Source organism: Epinephelus lanceolatus, chromosome 10 (assembly GCF_041903045.1).
Source record: "Epinephelus lanceolatus isolate andai-2023 chromosome 10, ASM4190304v1, whole genome shotgun sequence".
Lineage (NCBI taxonomy): Eukaryota > Metazoa > Chordata > Actinopteri > Perciformes > Serranidae > Epinephelus > Epinephelus lanceolatus.
The window spans coordinates 9,888,888-9,908,129 of record NC_135743.1 but is presented as its reverse complement, the minus strand read 5'-3'; the positions used below and the strand labels follow the sequence as shown (position 1 = coordinate 9,908,129).

General features: G+C 40.3%; 2 protein-coding genes across 5 annotated transcripts; both read left to right on the top strand.

Moving 5' to 3' along the window:
* Positions 1 to 483: 483 nt before the first annotated feature.
* LOC117265465 (membrane-spanning 4-domains subfamily A member 3-like) lies at positions 484 to 6,619 on the top strand. Of its 3 annotated transcripts, none has more exons than XM_033639965.2 (7): positions 484 to 577; positions 3,177 to 3,356; positions 3,467 to 3,577; positions 3,712 to 3,768; positions 5,550 to 5,720; positions 5,958 to 6,074; positions 6,282 to 6,619. In XM_033639965.2, exons 2-7 carry the CDS (start codon positions 3,186 to 3,188, stop codon positions 6,348 to 6,350), a joined length of 696 nt encoding a protein of 231 aa, XP_033495856.1. In that variant the 5' UTR covers positions 484 to 577; positions 3,177 to 3,185; the 3' UTR covers positions 6,351 to 6,619. The 3 variants fall into 3 exon arrangements, with proteins under 3 accessions (XP_033495856.1, XP_033495855.1, XP_078027563.1); XM_033639964.2 differs by having other exon boundaries at positions 6,279 to 6,619; XM_078171437.1 differs by lacking the exon at positions 484 to 577 and adding an exon at positions 929 to 1,003 and having other exon boundaries at positions 6,279 to 6,619.
* A 1,814-nt stretch (positions 6,620 to 8,433) lies between these two features.
* On the top strand, positions 8,434 to 14,136 carry LOC144464471 (uncharacterized). 2 transcript variants are annotated; one of them, XM_078171436.1, is made up of 7 exons: positions 8,434 to 8,524; positions 11,248 to 11,427; positions 11,516 to 11,626; positions 12,421 to 12,500; positions 12,664 to 12,825; positions 13,485 to 13,592; positions 13,823 to 14,136. In XM_078171436.1, the coding sequence occupies exons 4-7, from the start codon at positions 12,462 to 12,464 to the stop codon at positions 13,889 to 13,891; spliced, it is 378 nt and encodes a 125-aa protein (XP_078027562.1). In that variant the 5' UTR covers positions 8,434 to 8,524; positions 11,248 to 11,427; positions 11,516 to 11,626; positions 12,421 to 12,461; the 3' UTR covers positions 13,892 to 14,136. The 2 variants fall into 2 exon arrangements, with proteins under 2 accessions (XP_078027562.1, XP_078027561.1); XM_078171435.1 differs by having other exon boundaries at positions 13,820 to 14,136.
* Positions 14,137 to 19,242: the final 5,106 nt, after the last annotated feature.

Sequence of the window (19,242 nt, the reverse complement as noted above, 5' to 3'; positions counted from 1 at the left end):
TTTCATCTGAGACCTGAGGCCGTTTTGTCCGAGACCTGAGGTCGTTCAGTCTGAGACCTTTTTTTCCTAAAACCCTTTTGTCTGAGACCTTTTTTTCTGAGGCCATTTCGTAAGAGACCTGAGGCCGTTTTGTCTGAGGTAGTTTCATCTGAAGTCTGACAGAGGTTTTCCTGAGACCTGATACTTTTTCATCTAACTCCGATGCCTGAGGATGTCCTAAATGGACACCATATGCCTGCTCTTGTCCACTTTCCAGGAGAGGTGCAGTTCATCCTGACTGACAATTCACCGTCTCTTTTACTCTAAATGAAACCATAATTAAAAAAATGAATATCATACTGCAATAAAGCAGACTTAAAACTAGTCATTAAGACCTTGAACTCATGAGAATAATGTTAACTGTTGCTACTTTTACTCAAATGAATAATCTAACCAATTATTCTGCGGCTGCTAATTATGTAGAGTAGGCAATTTAAACGCTTTTATTTTGAAGCAATCAGCGACAGGAAGTATCCTGCGCCTCCGAGGAGCGAGTCTGCCTGTCACAGTTACAGGAATCTCTAGACAAAAAAAGCAGGTGAGTTCACTGCACGTAAAATTAATAATAATTTGAACTCTATAGTGAGACAAGCTGTTTACTGAGCTCTGAACTGGTCGGTGTGGATGTTTGGTTGATGGTAATCATGTACTACAGTCTGGGAGAGAAAGAGAGATGATGTCAACAATAAATAAGGAAATGCATCGTCATTTTCTGGGAGACTCAGATGTCCTCCCTCCAATATCACAACCTGTAGGTGAGCCTGCACCAATCTGATTTTAAAACAAAGTCAAAGCTGTGATCTTAAACCTCGAATAAGTGCCGGTTGATGTGAAACTCCTCAGTGCGTCATCACATTTCACTGATTTTCATTTCCAGTAATCCCAGCTGCTCAGGGAGGGACTTCACTGAAACTGAAACCAGACATGTTCTGCTTTGGCAGCCGGAACATATTCACTGGCATTTGTAAGGAACAATATAAATAATATGGAGCTCCAAATGACGATGATTTTCATTATGTAATCTGCTGATTATTTTCTTGATTAATGGATTAATGATTGGTTTTAAAAAAATGTAGGAAAACAATAAAAGAAATGTCATTAAACTTCTCCAAAGCCCCAAATGACATCATCTCATGTTGTGTTTTGTTTGACCAGCTGTCCAAAACCCAAAATAGGCTATTTAGTTTATAATGATAGGAAACAGAGAGCTAACAAATCATTATATTTTGTGAGAATGATTTTGGCATTTTTGGTTTAAAAATGATTTAAACATTCAGTTATAAAAAATATTTTCAATTAGTTTAATTAATTAATTATACAGCTAATTGGTCCATTGTTGCACCTCTAATGACATTTTACAGCTTCAAAGCACATTTATATGATTGCATGTGTGTATGTTTGGGCTAAGATACTTCACTGGTTTCTGACTTTTTCAATTAAATTTTATTTATTTATTCTTTCTTTTTTTTTTAAAGATATTTTTTAGGGCATGTTTTGCCTTTAATTGACAGGACACTCAAGTGTGAAAGGGGGAGAGAGAGGGAGAGACATGCAGCAAAGGGCCACAGGCCGGAGTTGAACCCGGGCCGCTGCGGCAACAGCCCTGCACATGGGGTGCCCACTCTACCACCGAGCCACTGACGCCCAATTCAATTTTGTTTATAAAGCCCAATATCACAAATCACAGTTTACCTCAGAGGGCTTTACAGCATATGACATCCCTCTGTAATTGTACCCTCGCAGTGGATAATGAAAAACTCCCCAAAAAACCCTTTAACAGGGAAAAAAAAAATGGTAGAAACCTTAGGAAGAGCAACTGAGGAGGGATCCCTCTTCCAGGACAGACAAACGTGCAATAGATGTCGTACAGAACAGATCAACATGATAAATTAACAGTAATCCGTATGACACAATGAGACAGAAAGAGAGATAGTATATGTATGTGACAGTAATAATCATATGTGTATAATAACAGTAGAAGTATGACTAACGATAACAGCAGCAGTGGGCATCAGGCAGGACCACAGCAGCAGCATAAACATGGCACACCATCCAGGCGTAGCTGCGATACAAGGTAACCTGCGAGACAGTGGAGCACAAAGGCTCCGGAGAAGAAGTTGAGTTCGTGAGATGCAGTAATAGGACGTCAACTGAAGAAGAACCAACTTTTTAGAAACTAAGGAGAAGGGAGGGAGAGAAGGTGCTCGGTGTGTAGGCCTAAGTCAGCCTAACTAGGGGCTGGTACAGGGCAAGCCTGAGCCAGCCCTAACTATAAGCTTTATCAAAGAGGAAAGTCTTAAGTCTAGTCTTAAATGTGGAGACGGTGTCTGCCTCCCGGACCGTAACAGGAAGATGATTCCACAGGAGAGGCTCTAGCTCCTGATCTACTTTTGGAGACTTTAGGGACCACAAGTAACCCTGCGTTCTCAGAGCGCAGTGTTCTGGTGGGATAATAAGGCACTATGAGCTCTCTAAGATATGACGGAGACTGACCATTTAGAGCTGTAAGATTTTAAATTAATTCTGGATTTTAAAGGGAGCAGGTGCAGAGAAGCTGAAACAGGAGAAATGTGATCTCTTTTCTTAGTTCCTGTCAGCACATGTGCCACTGCATTCTGGATCAGCTGTTAAAGAAGTATTAGAGCTACCTGATACCTAAAAGGGAATTGCAGTAATCCAGCCTTGAGGTAACAGAAGCGTGGACCAATTTTTCTGCATCTTTTTGGGACAGGATAGGCCTAATTTTTGCAATACTACGCAGATGAAAGAATGCAGTCTGTGAAGTTTGTTTTGTGTGGGAGTTAAGAGACAAATCTTGGTCAAATATGACCCAGAGGATTCTTACGGTTGTGCTAGAGGCCAGAGTAATGCCATCCAGACAAACTATATCTTCAGATAGAGACTTAAGAGCTCCATTCTCAGGTGAATTTAAAGTTCTCAGTTTCTGGTAAAAAAAAAAATAAATTCTTTAATCGTAGACCCACCTGTTTGAGTGTCCTTATGTTGTTTGTTTTTGTGACACCTATGTGCAACTTGGCTGCTGTACCACTGCAATTTTCCCAGCGTGATTAATAACTACTGATTTTCTTTCCTGTCATCCATCCACATAATCTCCAAATCTCCTCGCCATGTTGCAGGTGTGAGAGATGTCCTTCACTGTTGTTAAAAACAAGGGGGTGACTGTGATCACTGTGGCAGCTGACGAGAAGAGCATGTTACCACCTCTGTGTCAGATCATGAAGTCTCTCTGCTACAGTCCGATATGCTGCTCAGTGAACAGGGGGATGATACAGACCAGTGTGGCTGTGGCTCTCGGGGTGAGAGATTTAAATGTATTTATTAATGTGCAGTGTGAAGTGATGGTTCCAAAATGTTATGTTGTTCAAGTATGAGACAATGAGATCTAACAGTTTTGAATCTTTTACAGACCATACAGGTCATGGTGGGGCTGTTCAACATCGGACTCGGGCCAGGACGAACAAGCCTCCATCCTGATGATTTTGCCCATTTGGGAGCTGCATACTGGCTGGGTGGTGTGGTAAGATAATTTTGCTGGATTAACAATAGCAATAGCACAATAGCAAAAATAGGGCTGATCTATAAGAAATAATTCATAGATTTTTGTTTCTGATTTCTTCCCTATAAAAAAATAATGTGCTGTGCTCTCTTCAGTTCATCTTAGCTGGAATCATGTCCATTCTTGCCGGCCGGTTCCCCTCGCGGTGCCTGGTAAGTAAAGACCTTTTCAAACGTGCTCCCCTTTATGTTGTGGGTGATGGGAATTTAACATGCTGGTCTCATTTTTGAATAAGCACCCCGGTCACTTATGTTCTGCCTTCTTGGACCACTGCAGTGATTCAGTTCAATCATTATTAATAAGTGTATAAGAGACAATTTTCCTTGTGTTGGCTTTTGTTTTTGTTTTCCTGTATTACAACTGGTGAACACTGTGTGGCAGTCACCTTGTTTAGATGTACAGGGAAATGCAGCCACATGTGTTGCATGCCTGGGGAGGCACTCATGGCGTCAGGGAGAAAGATAGTGAGGCAGTAATCAGTGTGATTAAGCTACCTTACTCTACTTGATGAGCGTTGTGTTGTGTAAATGTAAGTAATAAAAGCAAGACAGCAAGAGAAGTTTGTGGGCTCAGTGAATGAACAAAGCAGCTGATGCCTACAGCACACGTCAGCTAGAACTCATTGACATGGAGCAACGTAGAGACTTAATGGAAAGCCACTGTAATAATAATAAAAATAATAATAACTTTATTCATATAGCACAATTCATGCATAAAATTCAACACAAAGTGCTGATCATAAAAATCAAAACATTGTGATAGAGAAAAAAAGATGATAAAAACATATATTAAAGTAATGATAATAATTATTAAACAAAAAAATAGTGGATAAATTATTATTCAGTGAAAACTACAGGCTAAGACAGGATAAAACAACCATCAGTTAAAAACGCATTTCAGGAGAAAGCAGTGGTAAAAAGATAAGTCTTTAGGCTGTCCATGTAGGCGTGTGGAAGAGGCTTTCTGCGTAGCCCTCAGAAAGGCAGAGGGGCCCCAGCACAGAGCCATACCACCCCAGTTCTATACATTCAGCATCAAACTTGCATTTGGACATGTCATCAAGCTAGTTTGCCGTGTCTGTCAAGTAGCTGTCCAGTAGCCACTCACTCTACGGTGGAAAATAGCTCCTCAGAATAAAAGCTCTGTGCCGGAAATTCACTGTACTAAAAAATAAAGTGTGGTTATTACAAACTTGACATGTTCGTGATTCAGAATGGACCCACGACTCACTTTTGGATGGTGACCCACCAGCTGGGAACCCCTGTATAATAATAATAATAATAATAATAATAATAATAATAATAATAACAATAATAATAATAAAACAGAGTTACAAAGTGCTTTACATGTCAATAATTAAAGCAGACGACATGAAAACAACAATTTTTATAAGAACTGATAAAACCGAGGAAATAAAAGACAGTTTAAATTAACTTAAAACTCAAGTAAAATCAGGAAAGGCTCTTCTGTAAAAACATGTTTTAAGAGGGGACTTTAAAGAGATCACCGACTCTGCCGACCTGATTTCCTCGGGCCTCTGTCCCCTTTAGTTTTCAGCCAGGCCCGTGGAACAGACAAAACACCTCAAAGAACGTCCTGGTGTGTGTGGCACTAAGAGGTTGGCGATATAGCTGGGAGAGAGACCATGAGGAGTCTTAAAAGTAATCAGTAAAATCTTAAAATCTCTTCTAAAACATACTGGGAGCGATGAGTGATGTGATCGTGTCTGTTGGTTCTGGTTAAAATCCTGGCAGCTGAATTCTGAACAGTCTGGAGTCTGGAGGCAAGAAAAGAGGCTGTTGCCGTGATCCAGGCATAAAGAGATGAAGATGTATTAGTGGATTTGCTACCAGAAGCAGGGCCGAGCATCACGTTGAAAACTGTACACTGTTGTGGAGCACTGTGGAAAGAATAATGGGGTCTTTCTTCTCAGGTGATCTCTTCCGTGGTGATAAACATAATCGGATCTCTCATCACCATTGCTGGCGTTGTGCTCTACGCCATAGACATCTTCGATGTCACGGGTGCCAACATGTGTGACTGGGAAAGGTACAAATCTCGTGAAGATAATGACAACTGCACATCAGTCATGCACTTTTTCCAGGTAAGCATGCGTTTAAAGGATGATGCTTGTTGTATGCTGTATTTTTCTCATTGTCAACGAATCGACAACAACTTAGTTTGTCTCTCAATATTGTCTGACTTCTAGAACTATATTTAACATTCAGTGGAGTTTTGACAGTGTAATTTAATTTTGTCAGTTTCAGAGTGAAGAAATCTGATTTGTCTTTCCTTCTTAAATGATTCGAATTCTTTCTTTGTCATTTCTTGTCTGTATCAGCACATAGTGGTGGCCATGGACATTACTATGATCGTCCTGACTGTTCTGCAGCTGTGTGTCTCCATCAACATGACTCTTCTGGGCATCAAGGGTGTGTGCACGCTGAGGAAGGGAACGGTACGAACTGAGACACACAAAGTCACAATCCAAGTAAAACAGTGATTAATCGTACTTGTAGCAGTATTCCTAGAGTACCTGCTGGACTACCAGCATCAGTAGTGATGCTACTGGTTGTAGTGGGTGCACAGTATAACTGGTAAAGTATAAAGTTGGCTTAACTCTGTCTTGTTGCTTATTAAAGTTTATTTTGTTGTGTGTCAGCAGGGCGGCAGAGCTGACGAGGTTGACCAGCCACTGTTGAAGGAAGTCCTCATGACCAGTCCTGGTGCCTAAAATCAACTCAGCATTCATCCAAACACGAAGATGTTAGAGTGTGATCAGCAACGCATCATTACAACTGTTTAATGTGTCATCTTGAAATAATAACTAATAACTGTTTTTTTTTTTTCTAAATCTCAAGTACATGTTATTATATGTTATGTTTAAGAGAAAAATCAATCCGTAGTCTGGTACAATGTGATTTTATAAATATTTCTTTTTTTATCAGCTTGTGAATCATCATTTAAAGTAATCTTCCTTGAACAAAGGTAAAAGTGTTGACAGTGTTTTGAGTTATCAAGAACAAAATTCCACTCATTGGGGCGGCATCATTAGGCATGATCGGAAATACGTAAAAGATGGGCATCATATGCACAATGTTTTTTGGGTAGGCTTCTAATGCAGTCTGAAAGAATAACATTTGCTAGGAAAGAAGAAACTTCTCCATATTCACCAAGGTTATCAGATATGATCTGAAGAGCAAAATAAAATACTTGATATCGGGGCAGAGGCTGTAAATTATGGAGGGGTTATATATTTTGGCAGACTTCATTTCCAGTTCATTTCTAATATTGTATCGGGAACATAAGTGTCGACATTCACTCGCTGCAGCAGGCGTTCTGTTGCCACCAAACCCTCTGCTTTCGTCTTCATGTGTGCCGGTTTGGTGGATCGCTGCTGCTCGCTGTATATGTTTATGCCCCACCCACACACACATTCTTACTGACTGACTAATTGGCACTCTTTATTAAGAATACAGTCTATCTGAAGCTTTCATCACTACTACAAATGCAGCTGTAGCCAGTATCTCACTATCACTATCCTCATTCATATTTTAAGAAGCTACACATTATATTCAGCCACAAGATAAACCTGAAAAGCTGCAAATCAGAACAGAAGTACAGAGAGTTGTTGCATAGTGATGATACACCATCTCATCTAGTTGCGCTGATGAGAACCAACAGGTTTTTAGAACGTTGCAGAACAGTGCATTGCACGTAGTTGCACATCTCAACTCGTCTCATCGTGAATCTGTGGTCTGCACTGAGCTTAAAGCCCACCCTTTGGTTCCTATGGTAGCTTGGTCAGCTCGATAGCACTGTTAGCTGCTAGCCGTCTGCTCAGCACCTCCCTGTTAAGAGCCGTGTGCAGACAATCTGAATCACTTCAAATCAGTGATATGCTCTGATTGTCATGTAGAGCTTCTTTAAATATACACATACAAGTACATGTACCTCTGCATGTATACACTTGCCATTTTTCATCCATCTACCAGATGTCCTTGGACTTTTCCCGCCTCTCCCCATCACCACCACTACTGAAGTTCAGCAAAATTTAGAGGAAAAGGCACCAGGTCGTAAATGTAAAGGATCAAACTAATTCTGCTGCTGCTAACCATGTAGTGTAGGGGAGCGCGGGGCACAACCTAATATGGGGTAAATTGTAACATGGACTTTTTAATCGGTCACATCCTTTCTTGTTTCTGGCCAGCTGTCCATGATGCCACCATACAGTGACCCGTGAAATTCCACAGGGATTAGATATGTGTCAGTGGAGTTCGGTTTTTGGTCTATTTAAATAAATTTCTTTGTCATATTTGTTTCTTGATTACTGATTAATGCCTGTTCATATATATATGTATATACCATCAACCTGCCAGGGACTGCAGATGAAAATTAGCCTGTATGGCTAAATCTGGCACATTTATGTGACTTAAGTGATCATGTTAATTAATGTGCACTGTCCCTTCTTAAATAAAATAAACATAAACATAAACATCTGTCTCTGTAAGTCACAGAATGCAACCATACATCATCTTAATAACTGTTTTGTTGCCTAAAACATAGACCTGATTTGAACAACAACTCCCTGCAAGTGTAAGCCAGGCTTGATAAAACTTCCACACAGCAACAAAACTACTGTTCATTTGTAGCATGTTGTTAGAATCCCAAACAGTTTAAATAACAATCAGCCCAAACTAAAACGTGTTAGGTTGTAGCAGAGCCCTTGAATAGTTAGGTCTAGGGTTATGTTTTTGTTATATTCTACGGCACTGGGTTGTAGGTCATTTAAAGGCTTTTATTTTGAAGAGCGAGCGACAGGAAGTAGTAATTGCTGCAGCTCCCTGATCTCACCCTAAGTGAACCAGGCTGCTGTCACTGTTACAGGAGTTTGTAGACACGAACCAGGTGAGTTCACTGCTCATAATAAACACATAATTTATACGAATATTGAAAAATAATAATTTAACCACTTTATTAATTTAATAACTGAAACAGTCTGCTTACTGAGCTCTGAACTGGTCGATATGGATGTTCTGTTGATGGTAATCATGTATTACTGGGCAGGAAAGACAGATGTTATTAACTTGTGTGTCGCTGGCCGATATGAAAACCCTTCCTGATTTTTATTAGTTTTCGCCGTCAACTTGTCATTTCGTGTTTGTTTTAGGATAAACACGGAAGTGCGTCAGCTCTTTCTGTGAAGCTGAACTTAACCTGCTTAAATCTTATTTTTAACACAATGACAGTTACCATACTCACTGCGAACCTCATCTCAGGTGTTATACCTCGAATAATAAGGGTTAAAACATGCGTGTTGGTTGATGTGAGTGTTCTTCAGTCCTCAGTTTCATTTTTTTTTCCCCATTTCCAGTAATCACAGCACAGGGAGGGACTTACTGACAAAAAAAGCCTCTGCTTCGGCAGCAAAAGCAGATGCACCACATTAGGGTTATTTCATTTTAAAGCTCACTGGCATATGTACTAATACACACAGTATAATCTGGGGTTGCATCAAGACAATTACTTACATTATTGATTAATCTGCTGTTATATATTGTTGATTATGATGAAGATGAACTTTATCGTCTCACAAAGTGGGATTATTTTCTCTCTATTCTTTATTTGATAGGGAGGATGATGCAGTTTAACACTGCTCCAATACAGAGTGTGGGACTGATGTGTTGCACAGAGAGTTCAACTCTTGTTCCGAGTCGGGCTTTTACATGTAGACCTAAGATGTTACTAAAAATATACAGTTTAAAACTGTGGTTCCCAACTGGTCCAGCCACGGGTCCACATTTGTCCCTAGCTGTAAATTCAGGGTCCACAAGGTTTAATATATTAAACATTATACTTCCTTTTGGCCATGTTGTCGAGCTACTCTGCTGTGTCTCAATTCAGGGGCATTCGATGGCTGCATTTGAGGACTGACTGCGTTACGTCGGTGCGACCAAGGCTGTCCCATTTCGAAGGCTCCTTCAAATAGGGAGAAATGCAGCCTTCTTACCCAGAATTTGGTGGATGCAACAGATGAATCCTTCATGGCCCAGCCTATCCCAAGATGCATTGCGCACAGATGACGGTTATATATTAAGTTAAGTTAACTAACAGTTGTTAACAAACTAACAGTCCATCAGCCTGAAATATATCGAATGGCGGCGTCTCTGTCTCTAGACCGCAAAGGCCACATCCTTGAATTGAGACACAATTGAATTGAGACACAAGCCCCTTTTACACTGCCAAATTTTCCGCGAATGTCGGGCCGCTTTGCCGTCAAGCTACGAGCGTTTAGACACACAGAGCTGGATTGGCGAGTTGATCCGAGGTGCCCAATTTTCCGACTCGTAGGGTAGACATATTGGTGGAACCCTTTAGTTTAAACAGGCCGAGGCGGCCTTCCGCAACAGGAGGGGCTGTTGATGACGCCGCACATGCGACCCACTGGCGGTGGATAAACAGGAAACAGCTGATAGCAGGAATGAGCGAGCAGCTAGTAGCAAGAGAGAGGCGCACAAATCCTATCTTAAAAGGGCTACAGCTTCTGTTAAACAGCTGTCCAATATTCACTCACCTACAGCAGGAAATGGCACGTGAAAATAAAAGCTTGTGCCAGAAATTCACTGTACTTCAAAATAAAGTGTGTTTTTTACAAAGTTGACACGTTCACAGGTCACTTTCTCTCTGGTCTGAAGTGAGCTCAACACACCATCCCTGTGTATCCAAAGCTGACACAGTAGGGTTACCTAGTGTGTCACATTTTGATGTGTTGGGCCACTGACCAGCAGTTGGTATTTGATGAGCTGGGAGTGAGAATGTGTAAAATGTGCTGTACATAGTTACTGGTTATGTCTTTTTGTAGTCTCGCTCACCAGACCTTTCTCAAGAAAAGAAAGGTCTGGCTGGGCCGACTCTCACTTTGAGATTGGAGAAAAAAACGCCCCGGCTGCTTGTATTTCTTTCAACCAAACACAATCGTTCTGGGCAGTGCCACAGCAACGGTGCGCTTGCAAAAATATTGCCGGGGGGAAACAGGTTTTGGTGTAACACGCCCACAAAAATATCACCTACAGGATGCGAACCGTGGCAGAAAAATGGCTACATCCCCGCAAGACCAAACACCGCAAATGTTAGTAAAGGACGTGTTGAAAACGGTTGAAAACTGCTACACAACCGGAGGTGGTAGGGCGGGACTTCAGCGGGTGGCTCGTTCCGCCCAATGAGAGGCTGATCTATGCAGCAAACTTCCGCCTACTCAGACTAGTCTCTTTGTAGCTGTGTGATTGACTTTCCATTAAAAAAATAGTCACAGTAGCTTCATGCAGAGACTCCAGACCTGTTACGTGCATTCAGTAATCCATCCACAATACAAAAAGTCAACTACCTATCACCTTCTGAAGATGGTGTGAGAAGGGCACCAGGCACCTGGCCACCCCTCTGGCACCGTCCCTGTGGCTGTTACTTTTCCAGGTTTTAACATTCTAAGACAGATACACTTTTCCTTTGTTCAACAGACACACAAAATATCAGACACTGCTGTAACGCTGCAATTTTCCCAGCGTGATTAATAAATACTCCATCAGTCTGGTCATCCATCCACATAATCTCAAAATCTCCTCGTCATGTTGCAGGTGTGAGAGATGTCCGTCACTGTTGTTAAAGACAAAGGAGTGACTGTGATCACTGTGGCGGCGAGCAGGAACAGCATGTCTCCACCGCTGTGTCAAATCCTGAAGGCTCTCTGCTACAGTCCGATGTGCTGCTCAGTGAACAGGGGGATGATGCAGACCAGTGCGACTGCATGTCTCGGGGTGAGAGATTAAGAAATGTTTATTCATGTGCAGTGTGAAGTGATGATCCCTGAGATGGTAAGATTCAACATGTTTGAATCTTTTACAGATTATGCAGATCATGGTGGGGCTGTTCAACATCGGACTCGGGCCAGGACGAACAAGCCTCCATCCTGGGGATTTTGCCCATTTGGGAGTTGCTTACTGGCTGGGTGGTGTGGTAAGACAATATTGTTGTGTTAAAAGGCTATCACCCCGAGTGCACATGTATTTATGTTGTTTAACATCAGAGCACAATGGCAGAACAGGAAATTTTTTCTGATGTTTTAGCAAACAGACGAAATCACCAGAACTTTTTTCATAAAAAGATAATTCACAGATTTTTGTAAACGTGAAATACAGTAGATAATACAAAGATTTTTTTCTCATAAAAAAACAAGAAAACAGGTGAAATATAATCGATTTTCTTTCTTTCTTTCTTTCTTTCTTTCTTTTTTAATACAACAAACAAAAACAAAACAAGTGAAATTTAATATATTGAATATAGAATTTTTTATTTTTCCTTTCTATATAAAAACCAGCAACAAGAAAACAAGTGAAATGTAGCAAAAATAACTTTCTGGATTTTGCTTTCTAATAAAACAAAACAAAAAAACAAGTGAAATTTAGGAGATTTAATATAGATTTTTTTCTTGTTCCTTTTCATAAAAACAACAACCAAAAACAGGTGAAATATAGCAAAACAAATTTCATAGATTTTTTCTTTTTTAATAAAACAAAATAAAAATAAAAACATGGGGAATTTGGTAGATTTAATATAGATTTTTTTCTTTTTTAATAAAACAAAAAATCATTGGAAATTTGGTAGATTTAATATAGATTTGTTTTCTTTTTCTGTCTTGTAAAAAAAAAAAGAAAAGCGGTGAAATACAGTAGATTTAAGAATTATTTTTAATAAAAAAAAACAATTGAAATAATATATTTTTTCTCTTTCTTTCTCAAAAAATCAACAAGAAAACAGCTGAAATACAGCAGATTTGGAATCAGTTGGAATCATGTCCCTTCTTGCCGGCTGGTTCCCCTCTTGGTGCCTGGTAGGTAAAGACTAAAAGCCTCTCAGTCGTGCACCCCTTGATATTGTGGGTGACACAAAGGGGTGCACGCAGGGTCAAACACTTACGTTGAATGATGAAACTGATGTGACTGTATCAGTGGATTCACTGATATTCACTGGAATAATGGAGTCCTTTTTCTCAGGTGGTCCTCGCTGTGATGATGAACATAATCGGAGCTATCTTCACCATTGTTGGTGCTGTGCTATACGGCATAGACATCTATGATGTCTCTAATGCCGACATGTGTGACTGGGGCAGGGCTCGTAATTCTGATATGTGCGAAAGTTTGCAGTACTTTTTCCAGGTAAGCATGCTTTTAAAGGATAAAGCTGGTTTTATGCTTTATTGTTTTTATTGACAACAAACTCCATGTGAGGAAAAACAAAACTGACAACATATTAGTCCATGAAATATAGCAAGCTTTTTAAATAGACTTTTTTCTTTTTTCAATAATACAAAACAAAAAAACAAGTGAAACTTAGTAGATTTAATATAGATTGTAGAAAACAGGTCATCAGTCCGTCTCCATATTTCCCACTTCGAGTATTTAAATTATTCTTTGAAACTGATTACAAAGATCTCATTAAGTGGCTTTAACTCAACAAACCCTAAATACACTTATGAATATATAGACATATCAACATTTAAAAACATGTTAACACTGACAATTTAAATGCAAGTCACTGCTTTATGAAGTAAATATTAAGCATTGATCAAACACTAAGGATTGAGTTCAAATAACCTTCAGTGTGCATGTTCATGATAACAAATGGCAACACTCAAGGATTTCTCATTGGGCAGCTTTGGCTCCTCCGCCCTCGTGTCTCTCAACTCTGAAATGCGCCCACTGTATTACATTTGTTTGTACCTGGTAAATCATTAATACTCACATTTAAAGTGAAGTTTAAAACCTCTTTGGATCAAACTGAATTCTTTCATTTTTTTATTTCTCGTCTGTGTCAGCGTTTGGTGGTGGCCATGGACATTACCATGATCGTCCTGACTATTGTCCAGCTGGTTGTCAGCATCTGCATCGGCACCAGGGCTCTGTGTTGCCTGAGCGAGAAAGAGGTATGAGCCAAGACAAACAACCACAGTCACAATCCAGTAGCAGTCAGCCTCCAACATCAGTAGCACTAGTAATGGTAGTAGTTGCACTATATTTATAGTATAAGTGGTAACAGTTAGATTAGTGCTTGTAGTGTTAGTACAACACGAATTAAATTATTAGAAGGTATAAAGTCGACCTAACTTTGTCTTATAGTTGCTTTATCAAAGTTTATTTTGTTGTGTATCAGCAGGGCGGCAGAGCTGACGAGCCTGACCAGCCACTGCTGAAGGAAGTCCTCATGACCAGTCCTGGTGCTTAAAAGCAATTCATCATTCATCTAAACACAAACATGTTGGAGTGTGCTCAGCAACGCACCATCGTAATCCTTTAATCTATCATCTTAAAGTAATCAAAACTGTTTTTATCACATATACACTACAGTTTTTAGTTGTTTGTAGTTTGGCACAATGGGATGGAAATATTTTTAAAACATTTCTTTTCATCAGCCTCTGAATTATGGTTCAAAGTAAACTTCACTGAATAAAGGTGAAAGTGGTGACAATGTTTTGAGTGTTTCAAATGTGAAGAATGAAATTAGGTTCACTGGGGAGGCAGACATCTCAAGATCTTAGCAGATTAACTTGTCAGCATGGGCGCCATTAAAGGTTTGTGTATTTCACTATAACTTTTGCCATAAAGAAGAAACTTGGTTGCACAAAACACCTTAAGTTCAGATTTTCCTTAAAGTCAGAGTTTTTCTGAAAACATAATGGGCTGCACACCTTCATCCATTAAATTGTTCACTAAAGTATTACCAAGACATGCTTTCCCCTTATCTCAGTCTTATACTTAAGGGATCCCTTAAAGTTAGTTCAATCAGGAGAGACTCGTTCTGAGAGAAAGTAATTTTTATTAACGTGCACATAAGCATGAGAAATGTGAAAAGTCTTTGTCTCATATATTAGTCTCATATATTCCGGGAGGGTGGTAAAGACGGAGTAGATTAGGGAACTGCTTAAGTCTACACCCCAAGCGGACCCTCTGGAGGTCCGCAGAGGGTCCGCTTGAGGCCCCTTGTGGACTGAATGAATTGCCCTAAGCACTCCCGGACTTCCCGTGAACACGCCCGCAACGTCCGCGAGTCTGCAAGTGTGGTGAAGTGCGGACATTTGGATTCAGCCACACCATTTGGTTGAGCATGATGATCTAACCACTGTCAGCTGTGTGACAAAGGTGTGGCCTATATAACAGGTCAGTGTACCTGTGTCTCAGTGTGATTGTTAGAGGCCGTTTACACGTTGCCGGCTATTTTCATAAACGGACATTTCACCGTCTCCGTTTTCAAAAAGATCTTCGTTTACACTTACCTGTGTATATATACACAAGAGCATGCCAAACCTGTAGCTCAAGCCTTCCATGTATCCATTGTCACCATAGCAACATACAGTACAGGCCAAAAGTTTGGACACACCTTCTCATTCAATGTGTTTTCTTTATTTTCATGACTATTTACATTGTAGATTCTCACTGAAGGCATCAAAACTATGAATGAACACGTGGAGTTATGTACTTAACAAAAATGGTGAAATAACTGAAAACATGTTTTATATTCTAGTTTCTTCAAAATAGCCACCCTTTGCTCTGATTACTGCTTTGCACACTCTTGGCATTCTCTCCATGAGCTTCAAGAGGCAGTCACCTGAAATGGTTTTCCAACAGTCTTGAAGGAGTTCCCAGAGGTGTTTAGCACTTGTTGGCCCCTTTGCCTTCACTCTGCGGTCCAGCTCACCCCAAACCATCTGGATTGGGTTCAGGTCCGGTGACTGTGGAGGCCAGGTCATCTGCCGCAGCACTCCATCACTCTCCTTCTTGGTCAAATAGCCCTTACACAGCCTGGAGGTGTGTTTGGGGTCATTGTCCTGTTGAAAAATAAATGATTGTCCAACTAAACGCAAACCGGATGGGATGGCATGTCGCTGCAGGATGCTGTGGTAGCCATGCTGGTTCAGTGTGCCTTCAATTTTGAATAAATCCCCAACAGTGTCACCAGCAAAACACCCCCACACCATCACACCTCCTCCTCCATGCTTCACAGTGGGAACCAGGCATGTGGAATCCATCCGTTCACCTTTTCTGCGTCTCACAAAGACACGGCGGTTGGAACCAAAGATCTCAAATTTGGACTCATCAGACCAAAGCACAGATTTCCACTGGTCTAATGTCCATTCCTTGTGTTTCTTGGCCCAAACAAATCTCTTCTGCTTGTTGCCTCTCCTTAGCAGTGGTTTCCTAGCAGCTATTTGACCATGAAGGCCTGATTGGCGCAGTCTCCTCTTAACAGTTGTTCTAGAGATGGGTCTGCTGATAGAACTCTGTGTGGCATTCATCTGGTCTCTGATCTGAGCTGCTGTTAACTTGCCATTTCTGAGGCTGGTGACTCGGATGAACTTATCCTCAGAAGCAGAGGTGACTCTTGGTCTTCCTTTCCTGGGTCGGTCCTCATGTGTGCCAGTTTCGTTGTAGCGCTTGATGGTTTTTGCGACTCCACTTGGGGACACATTTAAAGTTTTTGCAATTTTCCGGACTGACTGACCTTCATTTCTTAAAGTAATGATGGACACTCGTTTTTCTTTAGTTAGCTGATTGGTTCTTGCCATAATATGAATTTTAACAGTTGTCCAATAGGGCTGTCGGCTGTGTATTAACCTGACTTCTGCACAACACAACTGATGGTCCCAACCCCATTGATAAAGCAAGAAATTCCACTAATTAACCCTGATAAGGCACACCTGTGAAGTGGAAACCATTTCAGGTGACTACCTCTTGAAGCTCATGGAGAGAATGCCAAGAGTGTGCAAAGCAGTAATCAGAGCAAAGGGTGGCTATTTTGAAGAAACTAGAATATAAAACATGTTTTCAGTTATTTCACCTTTTTTTGTTAAGTACATAACTCCACATGTGTTCATTCATAGTTTTGATGCCTTCAGTGAGAATCTACAATGTAAATAGTCATGAAAATAAAGAAAACGCATTGAATGAGAAGGTGTGTCCAAACTTTTGGCCTGTACTGTAGGTCGCACTTTTTACACAGGCGCAAGTTCCGGCGCATACTGTGACGTCGGCTGCCTATAACTCCGTTTATCTCCGTTTATCTCAGTTTACATGCAAACGCGCAACCGGAGTTTTCCAAAATCTCCACTCTGGCCGGAGTTTTTAGAAAGACTCGTTTTCAGAGGAGAAATCTCCGTTTGCTTGTAAACGAAGGGCACAAACGAAGGAAGATGTCTCCGTTTATCAAAATCACCGTGTACGTGTAAACGGCCTCTTAATGTTGAAGAAGGCCAAAAGGTCCAAACGTCATCACCAAAATAAAAGGAATCCATATGGAGCCAGAGTGTGCAACACTTGTTTTCTGTAATCAACACCATTAGCTCTGTCAGTGCTGTTGCCGTTTGCACAGTTAGCTGCTAGCCGTTAGCGCAGCCACTTCCATGATGAGAGCCGTGTGCAGACAATCTAAATCAGCCTCCGAATCATAAATACACTCTAAATATTGATGTTGTAGCTCCTTCAAACATACACATACAAGTACATGTACCTGTACATCCTTGCAATTTTCCATCCATCCACCAGATGCCCTCGGAATTTCACCTGATGGCCCCACCCATCTACACACCTGTTCCCATTTTCCTCATCAGCCCTGCAGATATTTCTCCAGCCTCTTTCCACTCACTCCTGTGTTAAGTTGGTCAAAGTTGCTGTGTGATTCTGGGTTCTGAAATTTGTTTTAATCCCTGCCTTATTTTTGGACTTTGCAATCCCTTCATCAGATTTATTTTTCAGTTGTTGGACTGCCTCTTCAGTTTTGAACCTCACTAACTTCATGGTTTCGGTACCAGTAAGCCCTGATATGCCTTTATTATAGGAGTGAGCTGAACCCGTCTGCTTGCTTTCCCTGGATTCAGGTCCAGTCCGACATCTCCTAAACTGTTCCAGATACTTGAGATGCTCTAGCTGGAAATCAAGGTTAAATCTGTGAAATCCGTTTTGTACTTAATTCTTGGTGTCACAGATTCAACAAGGCGCTGGAAACATTCCTCACAGATTTTGGTCCATATTGACATGATGACATCACACAGCTGCTGCAGATTTGTCAGCTGCACATCCATGATGTGAATCTCCCGTTCCACCACATCCCAAAGGTGCTCTATTGGATTGAGATCTGGTGACTATGGACGTCATTGGAGTACAGTGAACTCATTGTCATGTTCAAGAAACCAGTTTGAGATGATGTGAGCTTTGTGACATGGTGCGTTATCCTGCTGGAAGTAGCCATCAGAAGATGGGTACACTGTGGTCATAAAGGGATGGACACGGTCAGCAACAATACTCAGGTAGGCTGTGGTGTTTAAACCATGCTCAGTTGGTACTAAGGGCCCAAAGTGTGCCAAGAAATTATCCCCCACACCACTACACCACCACCACCAGCCTGAACCGTTGATACAAGGCGGGATGGAGCCATGCTTTCATGTTGTTTACACCAAATTCTGACCCTACCATCTGAATGTGGCAGCAGAAATCCAGACTCATCAGACCAGGCAACGTTTTTCCAATCTTCTATTGTCCAGTTTTGGTGAGCCTCAGTGTAATATCTGATATCCAGTTTAACTTTTCATAGTGACCTTTAAGTGTTAAAAAAGTTTCTCATGCTGATTTTGCTGTTTTCTAATGTTGCTTTGTAAGCTAATGTGTAGACTGTTGTAATTTGCAGTAAATCCATACAACAGTGTGTGTATTGTACAGTAGATTGAACAGAAACAGGACTGCACATATGCAGAGCTGAAATGACAAAATATAGCTTTAAAATTTTGGGTTGAATATTGTATAAAAGATCAGAAGTAATGTTTTTGTTTAATTCAAAGATGTTTGCTGGCAAAAGTAGGTATCCAGTTTTGATGTGTTCTGTTTAAATTAAAAGGAGCAATTTTAAAAACATTTATTGATTAATTCATTCAACCTTTATTTTAACTCGGACACATTAAGGTAGAGATCTCATTTACAATGTAGCCGAGTAAAACAATATAGAATAAAAGCAATGAGACACAGAAAAACAACAAAACCGCAATTAAAAATGTAAAATGAATAAATAAAAGCATCAGTGATGAATAAAAAAATATGATACAGAAAGATTTGAATTGCCCAATAGATAAAAAATAAAATAAAATTTAAAGAAATGAAGAAAACTAATTTATTCATCTGATCTTTTCCTTTCCAAAACTGACATTTTAAGAATACAAAATTACCACCAGTCATGTTGCACTAATTGAATGGCAGAAAGTTGCAGTCTGTTCGTGGAGACATTAAATGTTCGTGTTACTAAATACCGTTTGAGAGGTTTTCCAAATATTTGCTTGCAGTATTTAATAGTATTTTACTTACTTATATTTTTGAAACTGAACACAGACGTACGTAAAATCAAGTTAAAATTTGATTGCAATTTTAAACTATTCTGTATACTTCCACTGTAGCGTTCCTGCTTTTAACTCAAATAAAGGCGTAAAGGAGCTTTTATTTTGAAGAAATCAAACGAGCGACAGGAAGTATCAGTGTTTTTTGTTTTGAACATTTTTTTATTGAACATGTTGCACATCATTTACAAATACACACAGT